General features: G+C 36.3%; 3 protein-coding genes across 3 annotated transcripts; all 3 read left to right on the top strand.

The window, feature by feature from the left end:
* Positions 1 to 4,424: 4,424 nt before the first annotated feature.
* LOC141656583 (protein HOTHEAD-like) lies at positions 4,425 to 9,011 on the top strand. Its single transcript, XM_074463533.1, has 5 exons — positions 4,425 to 4,940; positions 5,570 to 6,211; positions 6,657 to 7,048; positions 7,570 to 8,123; positions 8,703 to 9,011. Exons 1-5 carry the CDS (start codon positions 4,856 to 4,858, stop codon positions 8,737 to 8,739), a joined length of 1,710 nt encoding a protein of 569 aa, XP_074319634.1. The 5' UTR covers positions 4,425 to 4,855; the 3' UTR covers positions 8,740 to 9,011.
* A 2,498-nt stretch (positions 9,012 to 11,509) lies between these two features.
* Positions 11,510 to 15,506, top strand: LOC141654749 (protein neprosin-like). The gene is made up of 9 exons (XM_074461866.1): positions 11,510 to 11,818; positions 12,336 to 12,422; positions 12,499 to 12,720; positions 12,806 to 12,973; positions 13,511 to 13,564; positions 13,648 to 13,794; positions 14,398 to 14,541; positions 14,873 to 14,954; positions 15,325 to 15,506. Exons 1-9 carry the CDS (start codon positions 11,669 to 11,671, stop codon positions 15,504 to 15,506), a joined length of 1,236 nt encoding a protein of 411 aa, XP_074317967.1. The 5' UTR covers positions 11,510 to 11,668.
* A 1,581-nt stretch (positions 15,507 to 17,087) lies between these two features.
* Positions 17,088 to 19,145, top strand: LOC141656589 (peroxidase 66-like). Its single transcript, XM_074463538.1, has 3 exons — positions 17,088 to 17,369; positions 17,652 to 17,840; positions 18,407 to 19,145. The coding sequence occupies exons 1-3, from the start codon at positions 17,151 to 17,153 to the stop codon at positions 18,968 to 18,970; spliced, it is 972 nt and encodes a 323-aa protein (XP_074319639.1). The 5' UTR covers positions 17,088 to 17,150; the 3' UTR covers positions 18,971 to 19,145.
* The last annotated feature ends 3,001 nt before the right edge of the window (positions 19,146 to 22,146 follow it).

Raw genomic sequence — 22,146 nt, 5'->3', positions numbered from 1 at the left:
AAAACTAATAGTTTCCATTCATAATCCTCCATGTAATATCCATTGATCATAAATTTTCAAATTACATACTATATTTCATGGTTGAATATTATATTTGATTATGGTGAGTATGAACGTATGGTATATAAAAATGAAATTAACATCTCCTATATGAAATTGTTATTGTTGTTGTTTTGTAGTATGATAAATTATTTTAATTTTTTATGTTATCCGTTCTTATGAATCGTTTGATTTATATTGGAATTCATATTTTTCATGTGGGTTAATTTAAATGGCCTACATGTGAAAATATTTTGATTCTTTTGTTAAATGTTCGTCATGTTGATGTTTTCTCTTTGGTCAATAAAACATGTGTATCAACTCTAAAGCATCATCAAAGGCACGTGAATGTAGATATGGTAGAGCCTCATGCAAGTAGTTTGAAGAAAGAAGATAATCAAAAGGCACAAGACTAAGGTGAAAACTAAAGATAAAACATAAGGTATAAACTAATAAGTTATTGATGTATCGTTTTATTAGTAGATACAGACAAAAAAAAATGTACTTTGTGTCAAATGACAATGGATTGTAAAGTTTGTATAACAGATTTTGGATAACTATTTTGTTCATATTAGGGTAATTGTTTTTCACTTTCTCATATTTAATTTCGTAGATCAAACTATTTCTGTTTCAAACACAATGTGTAATTATTGTCTTGTACTACTATACTATTATATCTTGATTTGTGCAAGAATTTGTTGTACATTTAGTTTAATTAAACATTATTGTTCACTTTTGAGTATTAAGAAGCACGTCTAAATTTTAGTAAGAAAACTTATATTTATCCCGCGCATTACACGAGTAACAAAACGAATATACAATCAAAAGGCTACCTAATCATTTAATTTTAATTCACATGACATTTTTATAATCCATTCATTTATATTATTATTATTATTATTATTATTATTATTATTATTATTATTATTATTATTATTATTATTATTATTATTATTATTATTATTATTATTATTATTATTATTATTATTATTATTATTATTATAGGATGCGCGCAACTTTCATTAAAAGAAAAATAAAAGTTTACATGAAATAATAATAATAATAATAATAATAATTATTATTATTATTATTATTATTATTACTACTACTACTACTACTACTACTACTACTACTACTACTACTACTACTACTACTACTACTACTACTACTACTACTATAATTTTTTATTTGCATACTTTTGTTTAGTCTTTTACACTCTATTTAATTGGATTCTAATTTATTTTTGTTTATTTTCAGAGTTACTTACCAATGATCTAAACGTGAATGTCGAGGTATAAACAATTAATATTTTATTCTTTTTACTTTTATTTCACGTATACCAAGTATTTTTGTTTCGCTTAAGTAAGTTTAATTTAGTGGTTACAATGATCGAATATTAAAATGGAATACTAACTTAGGGGTTGTCATTAAGATAAATCAAACCATCATACAAACTTAGGAGTTTTGGTGTCATTCCTCATTACATAGTTTTGACTCATATCACAAAATTTCAAAATACCCTAACTTTAATATATCTCCAAGTAAAAAAGAAAGTACAGAAAAATCCGAAAAACACTTTCACGAACAATACACCGAAAACAAAACAACAAAAAAAAGTCAAACCCGTGATTTTCACGGGTCACAAAACTAGTTGAAAATTAAAATGCATCCAAATCGTACAAACATTAAATCTAATATTACAAAATATTATATTTTTAGACGAAAAAAAAGATATAGAGTACAAATAATACACCCGAATCAAACAAACTCATTTCTGTAAAATATACTATGGAGTGCTATATTTGTTCTTGCTTGTAACGAAAAGGTAAAGGTGTTTGTGACATCTCACAACCACCTTTCTCTTTCAACATTATTTTAATTATTTACGAGACATTACAAAGTACAAACTACGCTTCACCGATGAGAATTTGTGATATTACTGTAAATTGGGGAGTAGTGAGAACACCATGTGTATTCTCTAACCTTTCATTTACTTGAGTACACCCACTTAGACAGTGACCTATCTTTGTACGTAAACGTTTACTTAATCTGTACATTCTCATCTTTTAGGACCAATATTTACACACCTTCCAAATAAGGGTACATTGTTGATAGAATTAAGAAAAATCATTACACATGTCGTAGGAGTAACCAACAAGGGTACATTGTTATGTACGTACTTCAATTGTGAAACCGAATAAGTCTAAGGTCCGGTTTTTTAAGGCTTAATTTCAGCTCAGTTAACTCTTACTTTAACTCCATTTATTTAGTTCAACTCAAGTCAACTCTATTCAACTCGGTTCATCAATTCAGCTAATTAAGCTCAATCCAGTTTAGTTTATTTCAACCGAAATAAAGAACAAGGCCTAAGACTGACAACAACAACAATATAATAATAAATAATAAATAATACTCGTACATTACAGGTTTAAATCCCCTTCATTTCACAACATAAAAACCAACACGCTCCACAAGTGCACACGATCGAGCCAACTTCATTACATATTTTACAAAGTCACGAGATAGTAAATCTCCAACTAAGTAAAATCAATTTTTTCCAAAAAACAGTAGTACGGATGTTGTAGTTATTATTAGGTCATTGATTGTGTGTGTAGGAGTGTATCTAAATTTTTGTGGGACTCATTTATCATAAATGTGCTTTAGATTAGGTCAGAAATAAAAAAATAAAGTAAAAAAATAAATGCTGTAATATTTAAAAGGTCAACAAAAACAACTGGGACAAGAGACAGGTTGTATATTAGTCTGTCTAGAAGGAATACGGATGTACATCAGACTACAAGCCCCAATCGATCTAAGGGCATTTGATCATGATCAATTGTCTGAATTATTCACATTTTACTACTATACTTTCAATTTTGTAGGGTAATTATTTATTTTAATGTTATAGGAGTAAGGACCAACAAAGTTGCTGAAAAAATGCTGCAAAATTCAGGTCTTTGGAACTAGAATAATTGCCTAATATATATTCTTAGGTAGGGTTAGTCTTGTGTAAGACGGTTTTACAGTAATGTAGTTGTAAAACGGAGGCAAACACAAGTCTATCAGTGGGTAAAATTGTTTACTAAAAGATCCCGACAAGCAGTGGCGGAGCCAGGAATTGACCCCATCGAGGACGAACGGGTAATATTTATGGGAAATTCGAAAGAAGTTGGGAAAAGTTTAACTAAAATAAAACTTTGAAATTTCTGATCGTCAGCGGGGCAAGCGCCCCTACTAGCCTTTCTCTAGCTCCACCACTGGCGATAAGCCAGCAGCAGGACAATTTATAGTCGGCTCTACGATAAATTTGTGTAAAACCGCTTTACACAAGTGTTTATGTTGTATTATTGCTTGCATCATTACAATACTGAAGAGGTATTAGGTTTACGTAAGAGGTCGAAGGTGCGTGGATGATAGATTGCACGTTCAAATCATCCGAGTCTAGATAATAGATTGCATATTCAAATAATGGAGTTTAGATGATAGATAGGTTGCAAAACATAGACATGGCACAATCACAATTTGAGTATGGGAATGGGGATGGATGGACAATATAGATCGACAATGACTAAATTAACAACGCAATTGTCTTCCGTATTGAGAGAAGGGTAATACCAAAATTATCAACACAATTGTACGTCTACCACCACCATAATGTAAGAATATAGGAAGAGTGTTTCCACAAAAGATTAAACATTGTAGACAAAAGAATTCCGTCAACAATTCACCAACATTAGCACATTACCATATTGTACGTCTTTTAGAGGCTTAGGCCTATGACATGGCACATGCGCGCGGTCAAATGTAACGAGTCTTATTCCTTGTGAGCGATTGAGCGACCATTTTCAGCCGTGTTACTCCAACACTACTTCTCTTTGGCCACGTCTATGGCTGTGGAATGGATTTGAGGAACCTGGTTCTACAAGACAATTTGAGACCCCATATAATAGCAAAACTTGGTTTTTTTGTAGCAACTAGTACTCAGACCTAACATTCAGCTAGTAAACAAGAACAAATGATTGAATGAGCCTTAGTTCTAAGAACCTTTTGAACATGCTATTAGACAACCTGGTTGCAATTAGTTCGAAACTTCATACTAGACCAAAAAATTGGAAATTTCACAAGAAACAACCGTATAACACTTACAGCCGGGTCAAAGTAACATAATATACCGATATATATGAGTAAATAATCATTAAAACTCATTAGAGATGTGGTCACATCACCCTCAGGGCTTCAGAGCAGGAGGTCTCACTTAGCTAGTCAGCCATGTACTTAATACTCCACAGTTACACAAAGACAAGATCACATGTAGAAGACTTGAGAGTCAATGATTCTCAAGACATTTTACTAGAAATAAATATAGAAAGAAGACCTAAAAAAAAGGGACAAAGGTAGAAACACATACACAAACAATACACACAACACAACTTCCCAACTACACAAAAGCTAAGCTATGTATGTGCTTCAATAATCTTCTTCTTTTTCTTCCAACCATTAACAACCCACAATAATTATGAGTTCCCTCCACTTTTTTTTGCTGTATTAAACGGCTAATTATTGTCTTTTATTGCGCCACTTATAAGTAGGGACACTATATATACTATATACACACACTCCACTATAAGCTTAAAACTTAAGAGTAGCTCTTAGTGTACAACACATACACACTTGTTGAAAATATTCCAACATTTGTATGACTTAAGTTCAAAAATCTTAGACAAAACTCTTTGTACCGGAATTTTGTAGAGTTTCAGGTTGAGTTACGCTTGAGTTAGTCAGTCGTTTCGACTCGAGGAGCTGAGATAAGTAGGCCATGATGGATTTTGAGCATTGGAGGATTGTTTTGGCTTATGTTCTTGGGTTTTCAATCTTTTTTACTTCTTGTTCAGCTGATAAAGGTACCCTTTTGAGTTTTTACTATGTTTTTTTTTGGCATTACATCAAATCCTGCATTTCGGAAACCTCTTTCTGTTGGTAACACAAGGGTAAGGCTGCATACATCAGACCCCCTACCCTGCAATTTGCGGGAGGCACTGAAACACTGGGGTAATGTTGCTGCTATACATCAACTCCTGCATTCATGTTGGTAGTAATTATGTACCAATATAGTCAGAGAATTGTTGTGTGACCCATCATTTCATTAACAAATAACAATACTCTCTCCAATTCAACAAATGCTCGCTTTTTTATTAAAACACTCCTCACATAAGAATAAAAAAGTAAATAATCTGTTGAATGCCGGAGGGAGTGCATAATAGTCAATGTGCAAGACATACCCTAGGAAATTATTTTGGATGAAATTTGAATTACTTGATTATGTTATGACTTATTATATGTATTTGACTAGGAATTTTTCCAACCTAAGTCAAAGTGAAAAATGACTCAAATCTCGTGTCACCAAAGTGAAATTAGTGAACTCGAAGTCACTAAAATAGAATTAGCCCAAATATCAGGGCACCAAATTGCGAATATTTTTCGTAGAGATATTAAGGAAGTAATTCTTTTTTTTTTTTTTGTCTATGTGCAGCCCCATACTACTCCTTTGTTAAACCAGCAACATCAGCTCCACCAGTCGGGTACTTCGATTACATAGTTGTAGGAGGAGGAACAGCCGGGTGTTCGCTAACCGCCACTCTTTCCAGCGGTTCAACCGTCTTACTCCTAGAAAGAGGAGGATCCCCTTACGGAAACAAAAATATAGAAGACATTGGCTCATTTGACGCAAACTTAGCTAATACCTCACCATCTTCACCAGCACAAAGATTTATCTCTGAAGACGGAGTCATCAATGCCCGTGCCAATGTCCTAGGTGGAGGATCCGCCATCAATGCCGGGTTTTACACAAGAGCCCAACCCGATTTTGTTGCGAGAGTTGGATGGGATTATGGGCTGGTGAACCAGTCATACCAATGGGTTGAAAATAAGGTAGCTCATGAGCCTGCTATGCTTCAGTACCAAACTGCTGTTAAAAATGGATTACTTGAGGCCGGGGTTCGGCCTTATAATGGTTTTACCTATGATCATATTCGTGGGACAAAGTTTGGTGGGACCATCTTCGACAGAAATGGTCGCCGCCATACTGCTGCTGATTTGTTAGAGTATGCTGATCCTCGCCGCGCTACTGTCTATCTCTATGCAACTGCTCAAAAAATCTTGTTCAGCAAAAAAGGTGAGATTCAGTTACCACTTGAATTGTTTCCCAATTAGTCTCATTTTAGACGGGTATATCCGTCTAAAGATGTAAACGGGTCAAATATGTCACCACTTTCATAATAAGACAACCACCCCCAGCAGAGCAGGCAGCATCCCACTGGTTGTTTGTCTTATTATGAAAGTGCTGACATATTTGACCAGTCTACAACTTTAGACAGATAGTGTGTCCGTCAAAAGTGAGATTTTATGATTTCTTGCCGTGGGGTTCGAAACAGAAAGACTGTTTTCATATAAACAGAACGTCAGGGCGGAAGGGGGCCTAGACGAGGCCCCTCTAAATTAAATCGCAGCTCCATAGCTGTTAGAATGAAAATTGTGTCGAGAATTGCAGACTAAATGCCACTTTACAACTTATAACTGATAACTGCATATCTTGACAATCCTTACTGATGTTAAAACAGGAAAACCACGAGCATACGGTGTCCTGTACAAGGACTCAAACGGAGGAGTCCACCAAGCGCTACTACGACCAGGAGTGAAGAACGAGGTGATAGTATCAGCCGGTGCACTTGGTAGCCCACAGTTGTTGATGCTGAGTGGGATCGGGCCGGCTAGTGAGCTAAAGGCACATGGCATTGAGGTTCTGGTGAACCAACCACAGGTTGGGCAAGGAATGTCAGATAATCCAATGAATGCCCTCTTCATTCCTTCTCCTATCGGTGTCGAGACATCCCTGATACAAGTTGTTGGGATTACTGACTTTGGCAGTTTTATTGAAGCTGCTAGTGGGTCTAACTCCATTGGTGCTTTCACTCAAAATCTTCCAAATTCTCCTCAAACTGCAGTTTCGCAGGTACGATACACCATAATTCCATTCAATTTAACATTATCCCAGCACCTCAATGGCTCCCGTAAATTGTGGGATAAGGGGGAGTTGGATGTACACAGTCTTACCCTTGTGTTAGCAGTACAAAGAGGCTGTTTTTGAATATAATCAATCATTGGAGTGATTTTCATTTCTGGTTGAGCCAAAAACTAATTATTGTACCGACTTAAAATTATTCACAACCAAGTGGTGTTAGTCCAGTGGTAGCCGGGTTAAACCTTGAAGCTTGCAGAAACTCAGTAGTTGAGAGGTCCCGGGTTCGACTACGAGTTGGGGTGATGATCACTCGACCACTGCAGCCCCCAAAAGGAGTGACTTACATGGTCCATGTGGTGGTGCGGGAATGCATGGGCCCAGGGATTCAACCCCCTCATCATAAAAAAAAAAAAAAAAAAAAAAATTATTCACTAAATTCCATTCCACTTTTATTGTCTCTTGTCTCTCCAAAATTTATTCCAAATTAATCGTCTTATTTCTAAATTCTGTAGGGTGGCCAAGCACAAAAAGAAAGTATAGCAGATGACTTTCTGAGAACAATTGAATACGTAAATTCGCTCATAAATGGAACATTCAACGGCGGCATACTCCTAGAGAAGATTGCAGGTCCTAAGTCTACAGGGTACCTTCGTTTGACGACATTAGATCCAAACGACAATCCAAGTGTCCGATTCAACTACTTCGAGGACCCTGAGGATCTAGAAAAGTGTGTCATGGGAATGCAAACTATAATCAATGTCATAGAATCTGAGCCTTACCAAAGTTTTCGCGTCCCAGGAATGTCGGTACAGGCACTTATCAGCATGGCAGTTAACTTACCTCTAAATTATAGGGCAAGACATCTTGACACTGCATTTTCCTTGGAACAATTTTGCATAGACACTGTATTGACTATATGGCATTATCATGGAGGTTGTCAAGTTAATAGGGTGGTTGATAAGGAGTATAAGGTTCTCGGCACTGACGGTTTAAGGGTTATCGATGGATCTACGTTTTACGACTCACCCGGGACTAATCCTCAGGCCACTGTAATGATGCTTGGAAGGTACATTCTTAATCAATCCGAAAACTTTTTCTAAGTTCGTGATGTAATTTTCAAAGCAATTTTCTATGGGTCATAATCTTAGGCAAATTGTGTCCAAGAAGGTTCGAACCTGAGACCCATGAGTTATTCATTCATGTTTCAATCACTAGATTCAACTAGAGTTGTACAACGGTGCGGGCCAGCTTTACACAGCCAGCACCTCTGGGCCACAAAACTATAGACCATAGCACAATCCAACTCCCACCTCGGGCCGGGCTAGTGCTCATATTTCTTTGGCTCAGCTCAGCACTAAAATAAAAAATAAAAAACAAAAGAGGCCCAGCCTGACCTAGCCTAGCCCCCTACTAAGTGGTCTGGGTTCGGACTGGAAGAAGCTGGCCAGCCCGGTCTCATGATCGGGCCGTGCTTGGCTGCGATCTCCTAGCCTGGCACACCCATTCTGGCCCGGCCCACTGAACAGCCTTGAGTCAACCTACTATAGTGCATTTCTTTTTAATATAGGCGTGAGTCTTTGAAATAGTTAGGTAACATCATTATTTTATACATTCTTACGATAAAAATGTTTGTGACGGGGTGCAGATATATGGGACAAAGGATCTTAGCTCAAAGACGATAAGGGGTAACCAGAAGGAGCCAGGTACAAGAACATATATGTCATGTTCAGGAAGAGGTCCATCCACAGGAACTATAAGCATTCAGTTATTATTATTAAGCTACCAGTGTATACATATTTGTTGTATTACTCGTATGCCTCAATGTGACTTGAGGAGATAAGTGATTAAAATTTCTTATACTCTCTCCCTCTCACACTAAAGTTTCAATTTGATTTTTTGGATCGAAGTTACCAAACTTTGACCATTAATAATATACTTCCTCCATTCAACTCCACTCTACCTATTTCTATTTTTTACACTATTCACAAATGCACATTCAATCTCGATTTTCTCTCAATACATAAGTGATAATATATTCATGCGGGATCTTGTTTGATTCGTCTTTACGATTACATTAAAAATATCTTAACTTTTATAATTTTTGCAAATATGTAGCTAACGATATTTACCGCATAAAACACGCGTTGTCGAACGTGAAAAAGCAAAGTGGTAGAGTGGAGTTGAATGGAGGAAGTATGGTATTAGGAGAATCACAAATTGTTATCTAGGACGGTCTTTTATCATGAGACCACTCCAGTAAGTAAAGCCCCAAATAAACACAAATAACTACTCTATTTTTCCACAGAGTAAAGAAAGTGGCGGCTTATGATTCTCGTCCTTCTCTAACCCTAAACCGCTTTATCAACGCCCGAAATCCTTCATTGCCAATCTTCGTGTGGACCATTTGGTTCGCCCATGAATGACGATCCTACTCGCAGCCCCTCCAGGCCTCCACGGCTCCACCACATGTATTCATCCCAAGCCTATGAGTTTTTAAATTTAGATATTAGGTTGGCAAACTACCCTTAAAAAACCAAAAATCATACTTTAAATTACTCAAACTCTTAAATCATCAAGTTTTTAAAATAAAGATACAATTCCTTAAACTAAGGGGTTGTTTGGTTGACTTCCAAATTCATAGGAATTGGAAAATCATGGGAAGTAGCTAAATGAAGGTTTGTTTGGTTGCCCAATTCATGGGAGGTAGAACTTCCTATGGAACTCTAATTCCTACGTAATGTAGGAAGTCACTTACTTAGCCCCTTAGGTAAGTGGGAGTTCTCACATGAATTCAAGTTCCACATCCAACCAACCAAGATTTCTACAATTCACATGATTTTCAACTTCATATGAATTAAATCTTCCAGGGAATTCTATCTTCGCATGGTGAACTAAACGACGCCTAAAAATCACACAGAAAAATTTAACTCAAAACTATAAACATAACAATAAAGGCTTTGTTATCAAATTTAAATGTCAAGTTTTTAAGTTAAAACTATTATCACATATCGCAGGAAAAAAAACATTGTTTGAGGATGTAAATCTCACAATATATGATGACTATATGGGTTTTAATTTGAAAACCATAAGTTTTAACTTTAAAGCTTAAAAAATCAATATTTAAAAACATAGATATTCAAGTTAAAATCATTAGAGAATTAGGTTTTGAGGGGGCGGTGTTTGGTCAACGACGAGGGTTGGGAATGGAATGAAGGTCACGACGAGGGATCAGGTGGTCGTCGCCGACGGAGGGTGGTCGGGGCTATGGGAGGGGGAGGCTGGGCAGGGGGTGTCAGGGTTGAGAGATGTTTTTTTTTTTTTTTTTTTTTTTTTTAAATGAAGGATAGTGAGGGAAAAGAGTGACAAAATGTGCGGGATTGAGTAAACTAGTGTGCGGGATTTAACAATTGCGTAGTTATTTATTTGCCTTTCTATTTTAAGAATGTCTTTAATGGACAATTGGATTCTCTACACTCAATCTGATCCACTTATCATTTAATAATTAATCTTCTCCTCTTTCGTTAGTCTTTGTACCAAAATTAAACAAAAATAAATTATCGGAAACGGAGAGAGTAATATTTTTTGTTTTGTTACATAGTGGCTACTTTGTTTTGGTATTTTTTGTTATTTTTGTAGGGTATGAGTAATTTATGTAGTTGGGATGAGATGGTGATTGACGATGAAATAATGAGATGATGGGATGATAAGAAGAACTCCCCTTTTGTTGTGCACTTAAGCTTTCTTTATACCCTTTTTTCTAAGGTACACTTAACAAACCCCTTATGATTCTTCTTCCCTTCTACCTTCAAGCACATTAGTTAATAGTCACAAACTCACAATCAACTCCAGTACTCCACTAATTGCTCCTTAACTCATTTTTAGACCCATTACTTGACTAGTTGACTTGCACAACTACTCTTATACTCCTAAGTCCTTTTCCTATCTCTATGCATGATCTTCCTCTCTTACTCTAACTAATGGTTGACTCACCTAGTCACCTTAGCCACATCACCACTCGCGCATCACCCTGTCATCAAGTATTAACTGCGAATTTTGGATTTGGTTACGTCTCTCAAAAAAAAAAAAAAAAAAACTGATATATCCCAGAAGTATCGCTAACTTTTTTGTATAAAGGAAGTCTCAAGAGTTATTTTGATGTCGACGGAGTTTGAACACAGGTCACGAGGACCAACTCTCATGACTTTACCAACTAAACAAGTTGTCATTCACCCATTATGAGTTTTTAACATATTCATGACATATGTTAGAAAATCTGCATTAAGCTGATTTATTAAAAACGAGTTTATATCTCAAAAGAAAATCTTGTAAATCTTTCCGCATATAATATTTTCATAATATTAAATGGAGCATTCAAAGAGGATAGTTAGAGAGAATAATTAATAAGTATATTTATTAACCCAATGGAAACAATGATCTTCTCTGATATTTTGTCTCAATTACTTGTTATACAATCAAAATATTTGCCAAAAATTTGTACGTAATAAACTAATAATAATACGATCGACTGACATCTTAGAATTCCTATATAAAAGATTTTGAACATATTAACAAGGCGAAAGCCATTCAATAATTTATTTTGTGCAAGACAAGATGATCAAAATTTTAGTTGTTTGTCTAACGTTGTTTGCATCTTGTGGAAGATGGTGCAATGTCGACGCAAGGTTGCAACTGTCGCAACAAGAATTTCAACTTCGATCACAACTCAAGGCCTTGAACAAGCCACCTATCAAGAGTTATAAGGTATGACAACAAAATAACTTCCACAAATTATAAAGACGGTTTTACATGTGAGACGGTCAATTTCTGTAAATAAAACCATTCATTTATTGTTAGTAAATAATTGTCTTTTTATACAATGACGCAGTAATTGCAATTCTTTGTCCATTCCTTTTTCTTAAGCAAACATCAGATGGGTATCTCATATTATAATTTTTTTTGAGCATTTGTGTATTTTTTTGAGCTTATTACCTCAAACTTTATTTGTTTTTGAGTATATGTATATTTTTTCTGAGCTTATTAAAGTTTATAAGTAGATTTTAATTTTTTTCCGTCAAAACTCAAATTTAACTTAGCTTAAATGTAATATTTTTGAGTTTTATTGTAATTTTTTGTGATTAATGTTTAAATGAATGAATTCATAAACTTTATAATAAAACTCGTAATTTTTAAAACAAAACAGATGTATGATCGACTTACTGCAATTGCTTAATACAATAATATAGTTATATCATTCAATTTTATTTTTTAACTCTTGCAGAAAGATGATGGTAATATCATAGACTGCGTTGATATATATAAACAACCAGCCTTCGATCATCCACTGCTCAAAGATCACAAAATTCAGGTAAACCAATAAATGCTATTTTTTTTTTAATTATTAATGAATTGATCTTTTCACCAAAAAGACGCGGAATGTGCAGATGCGACCTAGCTCCGCTCTACAAGACTTGGCAAAATCATTGCTTGTACAAGAAGACGAAACAATACTTGAAACAAAATCCGAAATGAAATATGACTGTCCTTCAGGAAGCGTACCAATTCGAAGAACTCGACGACGGGATCTCATCCGCTCCAAATCCGCTTTAAACCACTATCGTACCATGATCCGTGGACCGCCATTCACTTCTCAACAGGGTGTTAGCGTATGTGCTACTCACAATTTAAATTAAATTTAACGAGGTTTACCAATTTGACTACGTATTTGACTTATTCAATTATTTTAATTAGTTTGCAGGTGTTACTACACAAACTGGAAAAGCGAATCATTATCTGGGTGCAAAAACATTTAACAGTCTTTATAATTTGTCGTTGATCAATTCTCAAGTTAGTACTGCTTCGTTGCGAATCGGTAATGGTGTCGATGGTTCATTTACCAGCATCGAATATGGATGGACAGTAAGTTTAATTTTTCAAAATTTTCATTATTTGTAGTCACATATAATAGAATTTTTTGGCAAATAGGTGTTTATTAGCAAAATAATTAGGGAGTTGCAGTTGCTTTGAAACTATTTTGCCCAATGGTGTCCACGTCATATTTTTTTCTTTTAATTTTTCTTTTTTTAAAAAAAAAAGTGAATAAGCGGTTTTACTATTCATTTTTTTTTTTCAAAAACCGTCACCTTCAAAACAGCCTATTCTAGAAATGAACAACCACTAAAGCCGCTAAGAAAGTTAGCGGCTTCCCTATTTCTCTATTTTTCATAAGCTTATGGCATCTATTATCTGAAAAATGACAACGAGACAAAACCGCTAAGAAACTTAGCGACTTTGCCTAAAAAAAAAAGAAAGTGATGACCTGGACACCATTGGGGCAAAATAGTTTCGAAGGAACCCCAATTTCCTAATTATTTTGCTAATTAACTCCAATTTGCCAAAAATTTCCATATAATACATCAAATAGAGTATTAATTTTGATTGTGCATCGTCCAACAGTTGAATCATGAGCTATACGGAGATACAAAAGCGCGTACCTTTAGCTTGTGGACGGTAAGTATGTACTCTATACCACTCTCGACTTTTAACTTATTGTAAAACCGTCTTAACTAAATAATAATACGGTTATTATATAGGCTGATGGATTTCAAAAAACTGGTTGCTTTAACACACTTTGCCCTGGATTTGTTCAAGTGCATCCGGGTCGTCCTATGGGAGATGAAATTACTTATTTCTCAGAGTATGACAAGAGCAAGCTATTTATGATGTATGCGATTATCAAGGTAAATCTCGCATTCTTGCCCAACAATATGTGTGACGGTCTGATACTATGGACGATAGATTACAAGTTCGAATTGGCATGGCGACTAAAAACAATCGCCAATTCGGCGACTGAAGTGGAAAAGCAGTCGCCAAATTGGCGACATTTGGTAGCTAATAATTAGTAGCCAATTCCGTAGCAATTTTAGCTATAGACCATATTCCGTCGAAATTCCGTCTCTATTTGTAATTAGCTACTGAAATCAAGTAATTTGCTACTGAAATATATGTAACTAAGTGACTTTCACCTTAGTAGTAGTGTATAATACGGCCCCACTTTCATTTGTACTCCGTATATCACAATCGCCAAATTTGGCGACTATGACCCATCGCCAAATGCGACTAAACCTTGCTACCAAGGGCGGGCGACTGTTCTCAGTCGCTAAATTTATAAGGGCGACTGAAATCAGTCGTCGTTTTTAGTCACCTTGTCGTGATTTCTTGTAGTGTTTCTATTCTATTTTGTATAGTCGCCCTTATCGTGATTTCTTGTAGTGTTTCTATTCTATTTTGTATTGTTCTGGCCTTGCGCTTTAGTTGACATCTGAAGGTAATGTTTTTGCTAGGACCCTAAAACAAAGGATTGGTGGATAGTCGAGAGTATTCCAGACAAGGCCAACCAATATATAGGGTATTGGCCACAAGCATTGTTCCCAAACATGGCCGAATTTGCGACTAACGTACAAGCCGGAGGGAAGGTGTCCAACCCTGTTAGTCGTAAACTGCAGTAACAATGAAAAGCAAGAAAACCAGAATAGAAATAACCCGATTAGTAGTGCCGTGGTAAGGGAGCCACTGCCTTGAAAACTATATTCCTGATTTCGACCGTGGTGGCGATCGGCTAGTGCCTAGTTCCCCAAGGGTAACACTACGGTCTCCAACTCGGTTTAAGCCCCCACTCGGAACTGTGAGACTTGGAACGACAGAATCTATTACTTCACCCAGGAATTATAGAGGAGAAGATAAGAGAAGAAGAGATTAGAGAGAAGGGAGAGTGATTGTTGTTGTGATTAATGCTGAAGAATGTTGATCTATTTATAGCAAAATAGATCAACGAGTCACTGTCAAGAGCAGGTCCACTGCAGCATTTACACAGTGGAGAGGAGCCTATCAGCACTAACAGGTCAGTGCAGGGGAGCCTAACAGCACTCAAAGCCCGCCGCAGGCGATTGCCAAATCCCAAATCCCAAATCCCGAATCCGAATCCGGGGCCGGGCCGGGCCGGGCGGGCAGGCAACTCGGGCACGGGCGGGCCGGACGGGCACGGCACGCGCGCGCTGTGCGGAAATCTGACTAAGACTCATGAAAAAGCCTTCCACATGGCCTCCCACACCCAGCATAGTGATATGGTAAGGAGTGTGGTCATATATAAACACAACACAAACACTATTCCTCACCAATGTGGGACAAAATGGAAAAAAGACTATGCAAATAGTAGCCCCTATTTCCAACAAACCCGTCTCTTGAACCCTTTAAAACACCAATGGGTTCAGGCCATTATAAGTCGGAGGACTTCCTTAAAACCGCGGACATGCTTGTAGAAGTTATCAATTCCACATATAGTTTCATGGATGATCCTCACATGGTGGTTGTGGCTAATACACCTGATTTATACAAAGCTCAATTCCTAGATCAAGGTGAAGTTCTCTACGGTGGACCCGATTTCCCCGCTTAAAGTACCCGTTCATCTTAAGTTTTTGCCAGTTTACGTTATATTTTTGTGTTCCGAAAAAGAAATTCAAACAACAACAATTGAATTGATTGTTCACACATTATTGTGCAATCGTGACTAATTTGACTATTTATAAGGTTTTCGAGAATTGGTTTCTAAACTATCTTTTTGAGTTTATTTCAAGTCTCATATCATTAAGTTCACATATCGTTTCACCGAGCCTTGTAAATTGTAAATCGTTAAACCAAAATGTCATATAAAAATCGAGAATATAAAACATATTGGCGATAGATATCATTATAAATCTTAGAATTGGGAGTAAAAGACAAGATCAACCGTAGGAGAAATCGAGTTTCGGAAATTGTCTACCATATTACCATCTTTTTGCATTCAAAACTTGGCTTCTAATTAAGCAAACCGATAAAAAAGGCCAAAATAAAAGTAGGCATTGTTTTGCAAGCCAATCTAATTAGGAGCTACACGTATAATTTCCAGGATTACTGCTTTTGTATTTCCAAAAACTTGCCTTAGCAATCATCATAAAACTACACGTATTTTACTGAAGAGGTCTTAGTCTAGTGGTTAAGATAGAGGTATACTGGACAATAAGTACGTGATTCGAATTCCCCCAACCCCGATATTGTATTGACCTTACGACTCATTTGACACCATTGTTGGGTTTGTGCCTTGATTCTGTTAGTCGCCCGTTCGAACGACTATGCGGGGGTCTCGCAACTTAAACGGTATCCGTATCTGTTATTGGGCTAGGTCTGTCTTGGGCCTTTATTAGGTCATTCTGTATTAGGTCTTAGAGAGTATTATATAAACTCTCTAAGCATCTACCTAGCAGTCATACCGTCTGAATCTGTAATCTGAAAACTCCTTACATATCAATAAAACTCTCTCCCTTCTGCCCTGTGGACGTAGCTAACATACCTTAGTAAACCACGTAAATCTGTGTGTTTGTCTCTTTATTGTTCTTTTATTAGTTCTTTCTTGCTTCTGTTATAACAAACATAAATAAACTACGGTATTTCTCATATGAACATAAGTGCTAAAAGCAATGTGTAATTAAGGTGCTTACAAGTAAAAGCATGCAATTTTGATCACGCTAAGGGTAATTTTCAAGAGTGCTTTAGGTAACAACAACGAAATTCAAATCGACTCAGTTTCAAAAAGAGCGATTAGTTTTACATTGATTGGTAAGCATAATTTTTTTCGCAATTCTTTAGACAACATTGAGAAAAGTAATGGACGTCATAAAGTCACCTACTAAATCGCGGGATTAGGAAAATCGTATATACACAGCCTTATCCTTTTATTAGCAACATAATTCAACCTTTGCGAAAATTAACATTCTCTGTATTCTTGGAACATAAAGCACACATTTTACAGAATGTCATTTTTATTAATCTTATAATAAGCTTAATAAAAATGACATTAAACTTTATCTTAAAGCACACTAAGGACAGGTAGCAGCAGTTTCTAGCATGCATTCCTTAAGTTTAATGAGTAACTTCAAAGATGAGACCATTATTCCCTCAAACAATAACTATATATACTGTCTACAATTCATTACATTTCCATCATCCAAACATTTCAAAACATCTCTTCTCTCTATAACTTCCAGTCTTCCACAAGACGAAAATGGCTGCTCAAGTTACCAAAACCGTGTTTTTCACATCGTTTTTGATTCTTTCCATTTCGGTTTTATTTTCTCAAGGAGCATTAGATGGTCACTATTATGATCAAACTTGTCCACAGGCTGAAAGCATTATAGCACAGGCAGTTCGAAATGCTACTATATTTGATCCTAAAGTCCCGCCTCGCCTCCTTCGCATGTTTTTCCATGACTGTTTCATCAGGGTAAGGCGCTCCACTTTTTTTTCGTCTAATGGGAGAATGTAATGTTATCTATTAGTCGAAAAGACGCTTTTATGGTTCTGGAAACAGTAATTCGCTCAGTGACGGAGCCAGAATTTACATTTAGGGCCTTAGGGGGGCGAAAAATCCCAGCAGGGGTGAACCAGTAATGACTTAACATAAACCAGAAAAAAAAATCGGAAATTTTAACTAAACCTTTCGAATTTTTCCTAATTCTTTGTTTAGTTGGATTGATTCATTAAATAGTGCATTGTATCATGTTAGGGTTGTGATGCTTCGATTTTGTTGGACTCAACACCCGAGAACAAAGCAGAAAAGGATGGACCTCCCAACGTTTCAGTCCGAGCATTCTATGTCATTGATGATGCAAAAGCTAAGCTCGAGAAAGCGTGTCCTAACACAGTTTCCTGCGCTGACATAGTTGCAGTCGCTGCTAGAGATGTCGTTACTATGGTAAGTTCCAAACCAGCATCCTCCTTATACTAAAAGAATAAAAAATTTCCAAATTTTCCCGCCTAAATGAATTTGGCTATAATTGGGCTTTCTTTATATCATATACAGTATCTAATTGGGCTTTTATTATATTATATCTACAACTGAATTATACTGAACCTTCCCTTCTCCACCGATTAATACTGTTGGAGTATAAATCCACTTGTGAGTCCCACATCGGTGAAAAAGAGAGAGATTGTCTATCTTATAAGGCCTAGGGGTGTTTCTCCCATCGCCAATTGGTTTTGGGAGATAAGAGCATTCTTGGGCTTGTGAGTTAGACTTCTCTCCTCCACCGCGGGTAAGGCCAGACCCATCTCATGTTTATTAAATACAAAATATTAATAATAATAAATTTTATAATTAAATATCAAATTGAGTTAAATATCAGGTTTTATAATTGTTACTTCATATTTTCTTTAATATTTCTATCTAAAAACTGATGCGCATTTGCGCCGGGATCTATACTAGTTCTCTAGCAAGTTGAACCCAATGTTTCACACTTGCCCCTGATTATTGTTTCACAGAGCGGAGGGCCATTCTGGAATGTGCTGAAAGGAAGAAAAGACGGAAGGATATCTAAGGCCAACGACACAGCGAATCTTCCTGCACCGTTCTTGAACGTGACAGGACTCATCCAAAGTTTTGCGAAAAGAGGGTTGGAGATCAAAGACCTAGTCACTCTCTCCGGTGGCCACACACTAGGCTTTTCACACTGTTCTTCGTTTCTACCTCGCCTACATAACTTCAGTGCAGTACACGACACTGATCCTAGCATGAATCCCACCTTCGCCAGCATGCTAAAAACTAAATGTCCTAACCCAAGCACAAACGGAAATGCAGGACAAGTCCTAGACTCGACTGCAGCACGATTTGATAATGATTACTACAAACAACTTGTTGCAGGAAAAGGAGTGTTTTTATCAGATCAGTCGTTATATATCGATGACAGGACTAGAGCGATAGTTGAGTCATACGCTAAAGATCAGAATTTGTTCTTCAGCGAATTTGCGAATTCAATGGTCAAGCTTGGTAATGTGGGTGTAATTGAGGCTGGAGAAGTTCGAGTGAACTGCCGGAGAGCAAACTGAGAGGGAAAGACATGAATGAGGCAAGCGAGACTGCGAGACACAAAGGAAACGAGAATAAGCCTTGTGAATTTCCAGGCATTCTTCAGAGTTATTGTAAAGTCTAATGTTTACGTTTGTGTATATTCCGACACAAAAATAATGCAGAATTTATCATTCTTTTATATTCTTACTAAAATCCGGGATTCTCTGTAATATTAGAATTCAGGATCACTTGTGTATTCAGAAACCAATACACAAAACTTAAGCTACTTTTTAATACTCCCTCCCAGTCACTATAATGTTCCCTCTTTCCCGAAACGGATTATTCAACTAATGTTCCCCTTTCTATTTTTAGAAACTTATACTCTTATTTTATTTATTCCTCTCTCCTATCACCAAACCCCAAACAACTCTTTTACTCATATTTTATTACTTTCCTTTATGTTTTGGCCCCACAATTCTTTATTTAACTACTAATACTTTTCCTTAAGTATTGTGCCCATATCAAATGGGAACAATATAGTGACTGAGAGGGAGTAATTATTCGTATAAAATCGATCTCAAATATATGTTTATGAACCACTAATCTAAGTTCAACCCTAAAAACCTCAATCAGAAATAAATATTCAAATACTACCATTTGAGATATGAGGGGGGATCCTCTGTCCCATTTGGTGTCCCAATATGTGTCACTCCAATCACCTACATCAACAAATTAATATAATTATTGCAATATTTTATTATGCAACAAAGTGATGAGACAGATGATCCTTAGACCATCTTTATCAATGACCATCCTTGACCTAGGTCATCAATTAAAATATTATTATTATATTCATGACCTACTTTCATGACCGGTTACAAAATTTCACCAATTATCAATAACCAACCTTAACCTACTTTATCTTACATTCAAATAGCAAATCAAAAAGCTCCATGTGGCATTGGTATGACTTTGATCAATGAGGGCATGCTATGTGGCGGTCATGGGAGAGGGCAAGAATGTGGTCATTGTGTTCCTTTGCCAACCGAGAAATGCAAACGGTCATAGCCTTTTTTTTTCTTTTTCCTTTATTTCTTGGCTTTTAATATGCATGACCGGTCACCATATTGATTGATAAAGATAGTCTTACTGTTGAGATGTAACCCATTATAAATGCAACAACAACCACATCAAAGGGTAGAACTAAGGGGGTTAGTAGAGACGGTAGTCTTTTAAGTTGAAAATTTTGATTTATACTAATTTACTAATTCGCACCACAAAAATTTCTCGATAACTATAAAACCTAGTTACGCCACTGTCCACGTACACATTCAATTTCATTTTAACAGAAAAACAACGGAGATAGAAAAGAGAAGGGGATTTACAGTGATTAAACAGGCCATTCAATAATCCAGTCGTTCTCAATCTCACAATTTGGGCCTGAAATAACAGTGTAGGTCTGAAACTAATTTCGGCCCAGCTTACGCATATGACATACTCCGGTTGTGGGTTCATAAACAAGAGAAAAGGGTTACTTTATAGCCCAAAATTGTTTCATCACAATTGGTGATAAGTAGATGTGTTTAATGGGTCACTCGGGTCGGGTATGGGGTCGGGTCAGTTTGGATCACGTCATTTTGGGTCAGTTATACATTTCGGATCGGGTTGAATCGGTTCATTTCGGCTCCATCGGGTGACCTGTTGTCGGGTCACTTCGGGTCGGGTCATTTTAGGGTATGGGTCATTTTGAGTCAGGTCGCTTTCGGATTAATAGTTAAAACACTTTAGTTAGAACTATTTTGATTAAAAAATACTGTACAATTTTGCATTTCTAACTACGGAGTATTTATTAAGGCCGGTTGCAACCAATGAAACTTTATTTTGACGTATATAACATTAATATGACTTAGTATTTATCGTTTTGGGTTATTTTGGGTCAATTTACGTCATTTTGGATCGGTTCTTTTCGGATTGGGTCAACATGGATCAATCAAGGTTCGGTTTGAGTCGGGTCGGGTCGGGTCTTAGGTTTCGGGTCACTTTCAGGGCTCGGGTCAGCCTTATCGGGTCAGGTCAGCTTTGCCCGATCTAGTACTGATAGGTGAGTAACTTCTTTTAGTTATCTGATTTAATAGTGGCCATGTATGACAAACGACAGACGCATATATATAATGACGGATAACGTTAGTAAATTTTTGTAGAAGGTTTGACTATCAAATTTTTGTAGTTAGCATATTATATGACAATTAAATACTCCCTTCACACCACTATTTTCACCCCATTTGCTTTATTGTAATCTTCAAGACGACATTGTGACCGTATTTTTCGACGTCTATATGTTACTTTTTTTTCTTGAATTTTTTTATCGTGAAAGATGCCGCGAAAATAAGTGTAACTGTTTTTGTTTTATAATCTAATAATTTTTATTTTCCAACTTATTTATGGGCAAATTTTCGAACATTGACCTCTCAAAAGCAAATGGGTGAAAATAGGTGTGTGGAGCGAGTAATTCATATACGAATTGAATACGTCGTTGATTGCCCGTTGCAATATGCTCTAGTAAATTAAGGACAATATGCTTTTTACCAAACACATGATCTTGTTTGGTAAACGACATATTAGGCGAAAATAGTAGATTTCTGCCTAATTAGTTGATTAACCAATCAAACTACCAATTATACACAACAGTAGCATAATACTATAGTACTCCTTCCGATTCACTTGGGCTCATATCATTTTTATTAATTTGTAAGAAGTAATTTAATCAAATAATAAGACATAAATGAATCGGATGGAGTAGCATTCTCGCGAATTAGCAATTTCGAGGTTTTTATCTTTTCAAGCTTCCCTTAAACCATATTACCCGTTTGTCCCTGCTAAGATTTTTTTTCTCCCGCTAGGTTCAATTCCTGGCTCCGTCACTGATTACCTAGGAAATGTCTAATAATTTTGTCTTTATTACCACCATTTAAGATGAATTGTGCCCGTCTTAAATAAGATTTACTGTACATACACCGATGAACGAAAAAGGGAGAGGCAGTAACGGACAAAGATTACACTTGATTATCAATGTCGCATGAGTTTTCAGAAAGGCGCATGATAATCCTGAATGAAAATAACATAAACGATGATTGACGTACACAACTGACAACATTGTTTATCATTCTTTTTATTTTTACTGCTCCAAGTGATCTCCAACTATATTATTTTCCCT

This window comes from Silene latifolia, chromosome 5, assembly GCF_048544455.1.
Source record: "Silene latifolia isolate original U9 population chromosome 5, ASM4854445v1, whole genome shotgun sequence".
Lineage (NCBI taxonomy): Eukaryota > Viridiplantae > Streptophyta > Magnoliopsida > Caryophyllales > Caryophyllaceae > Silene > Silene latifolia.
Note: the sequence above shows the minus strand (reverse complement) of the source record. Positions and strands in the feature narration are given on the sequence as shown.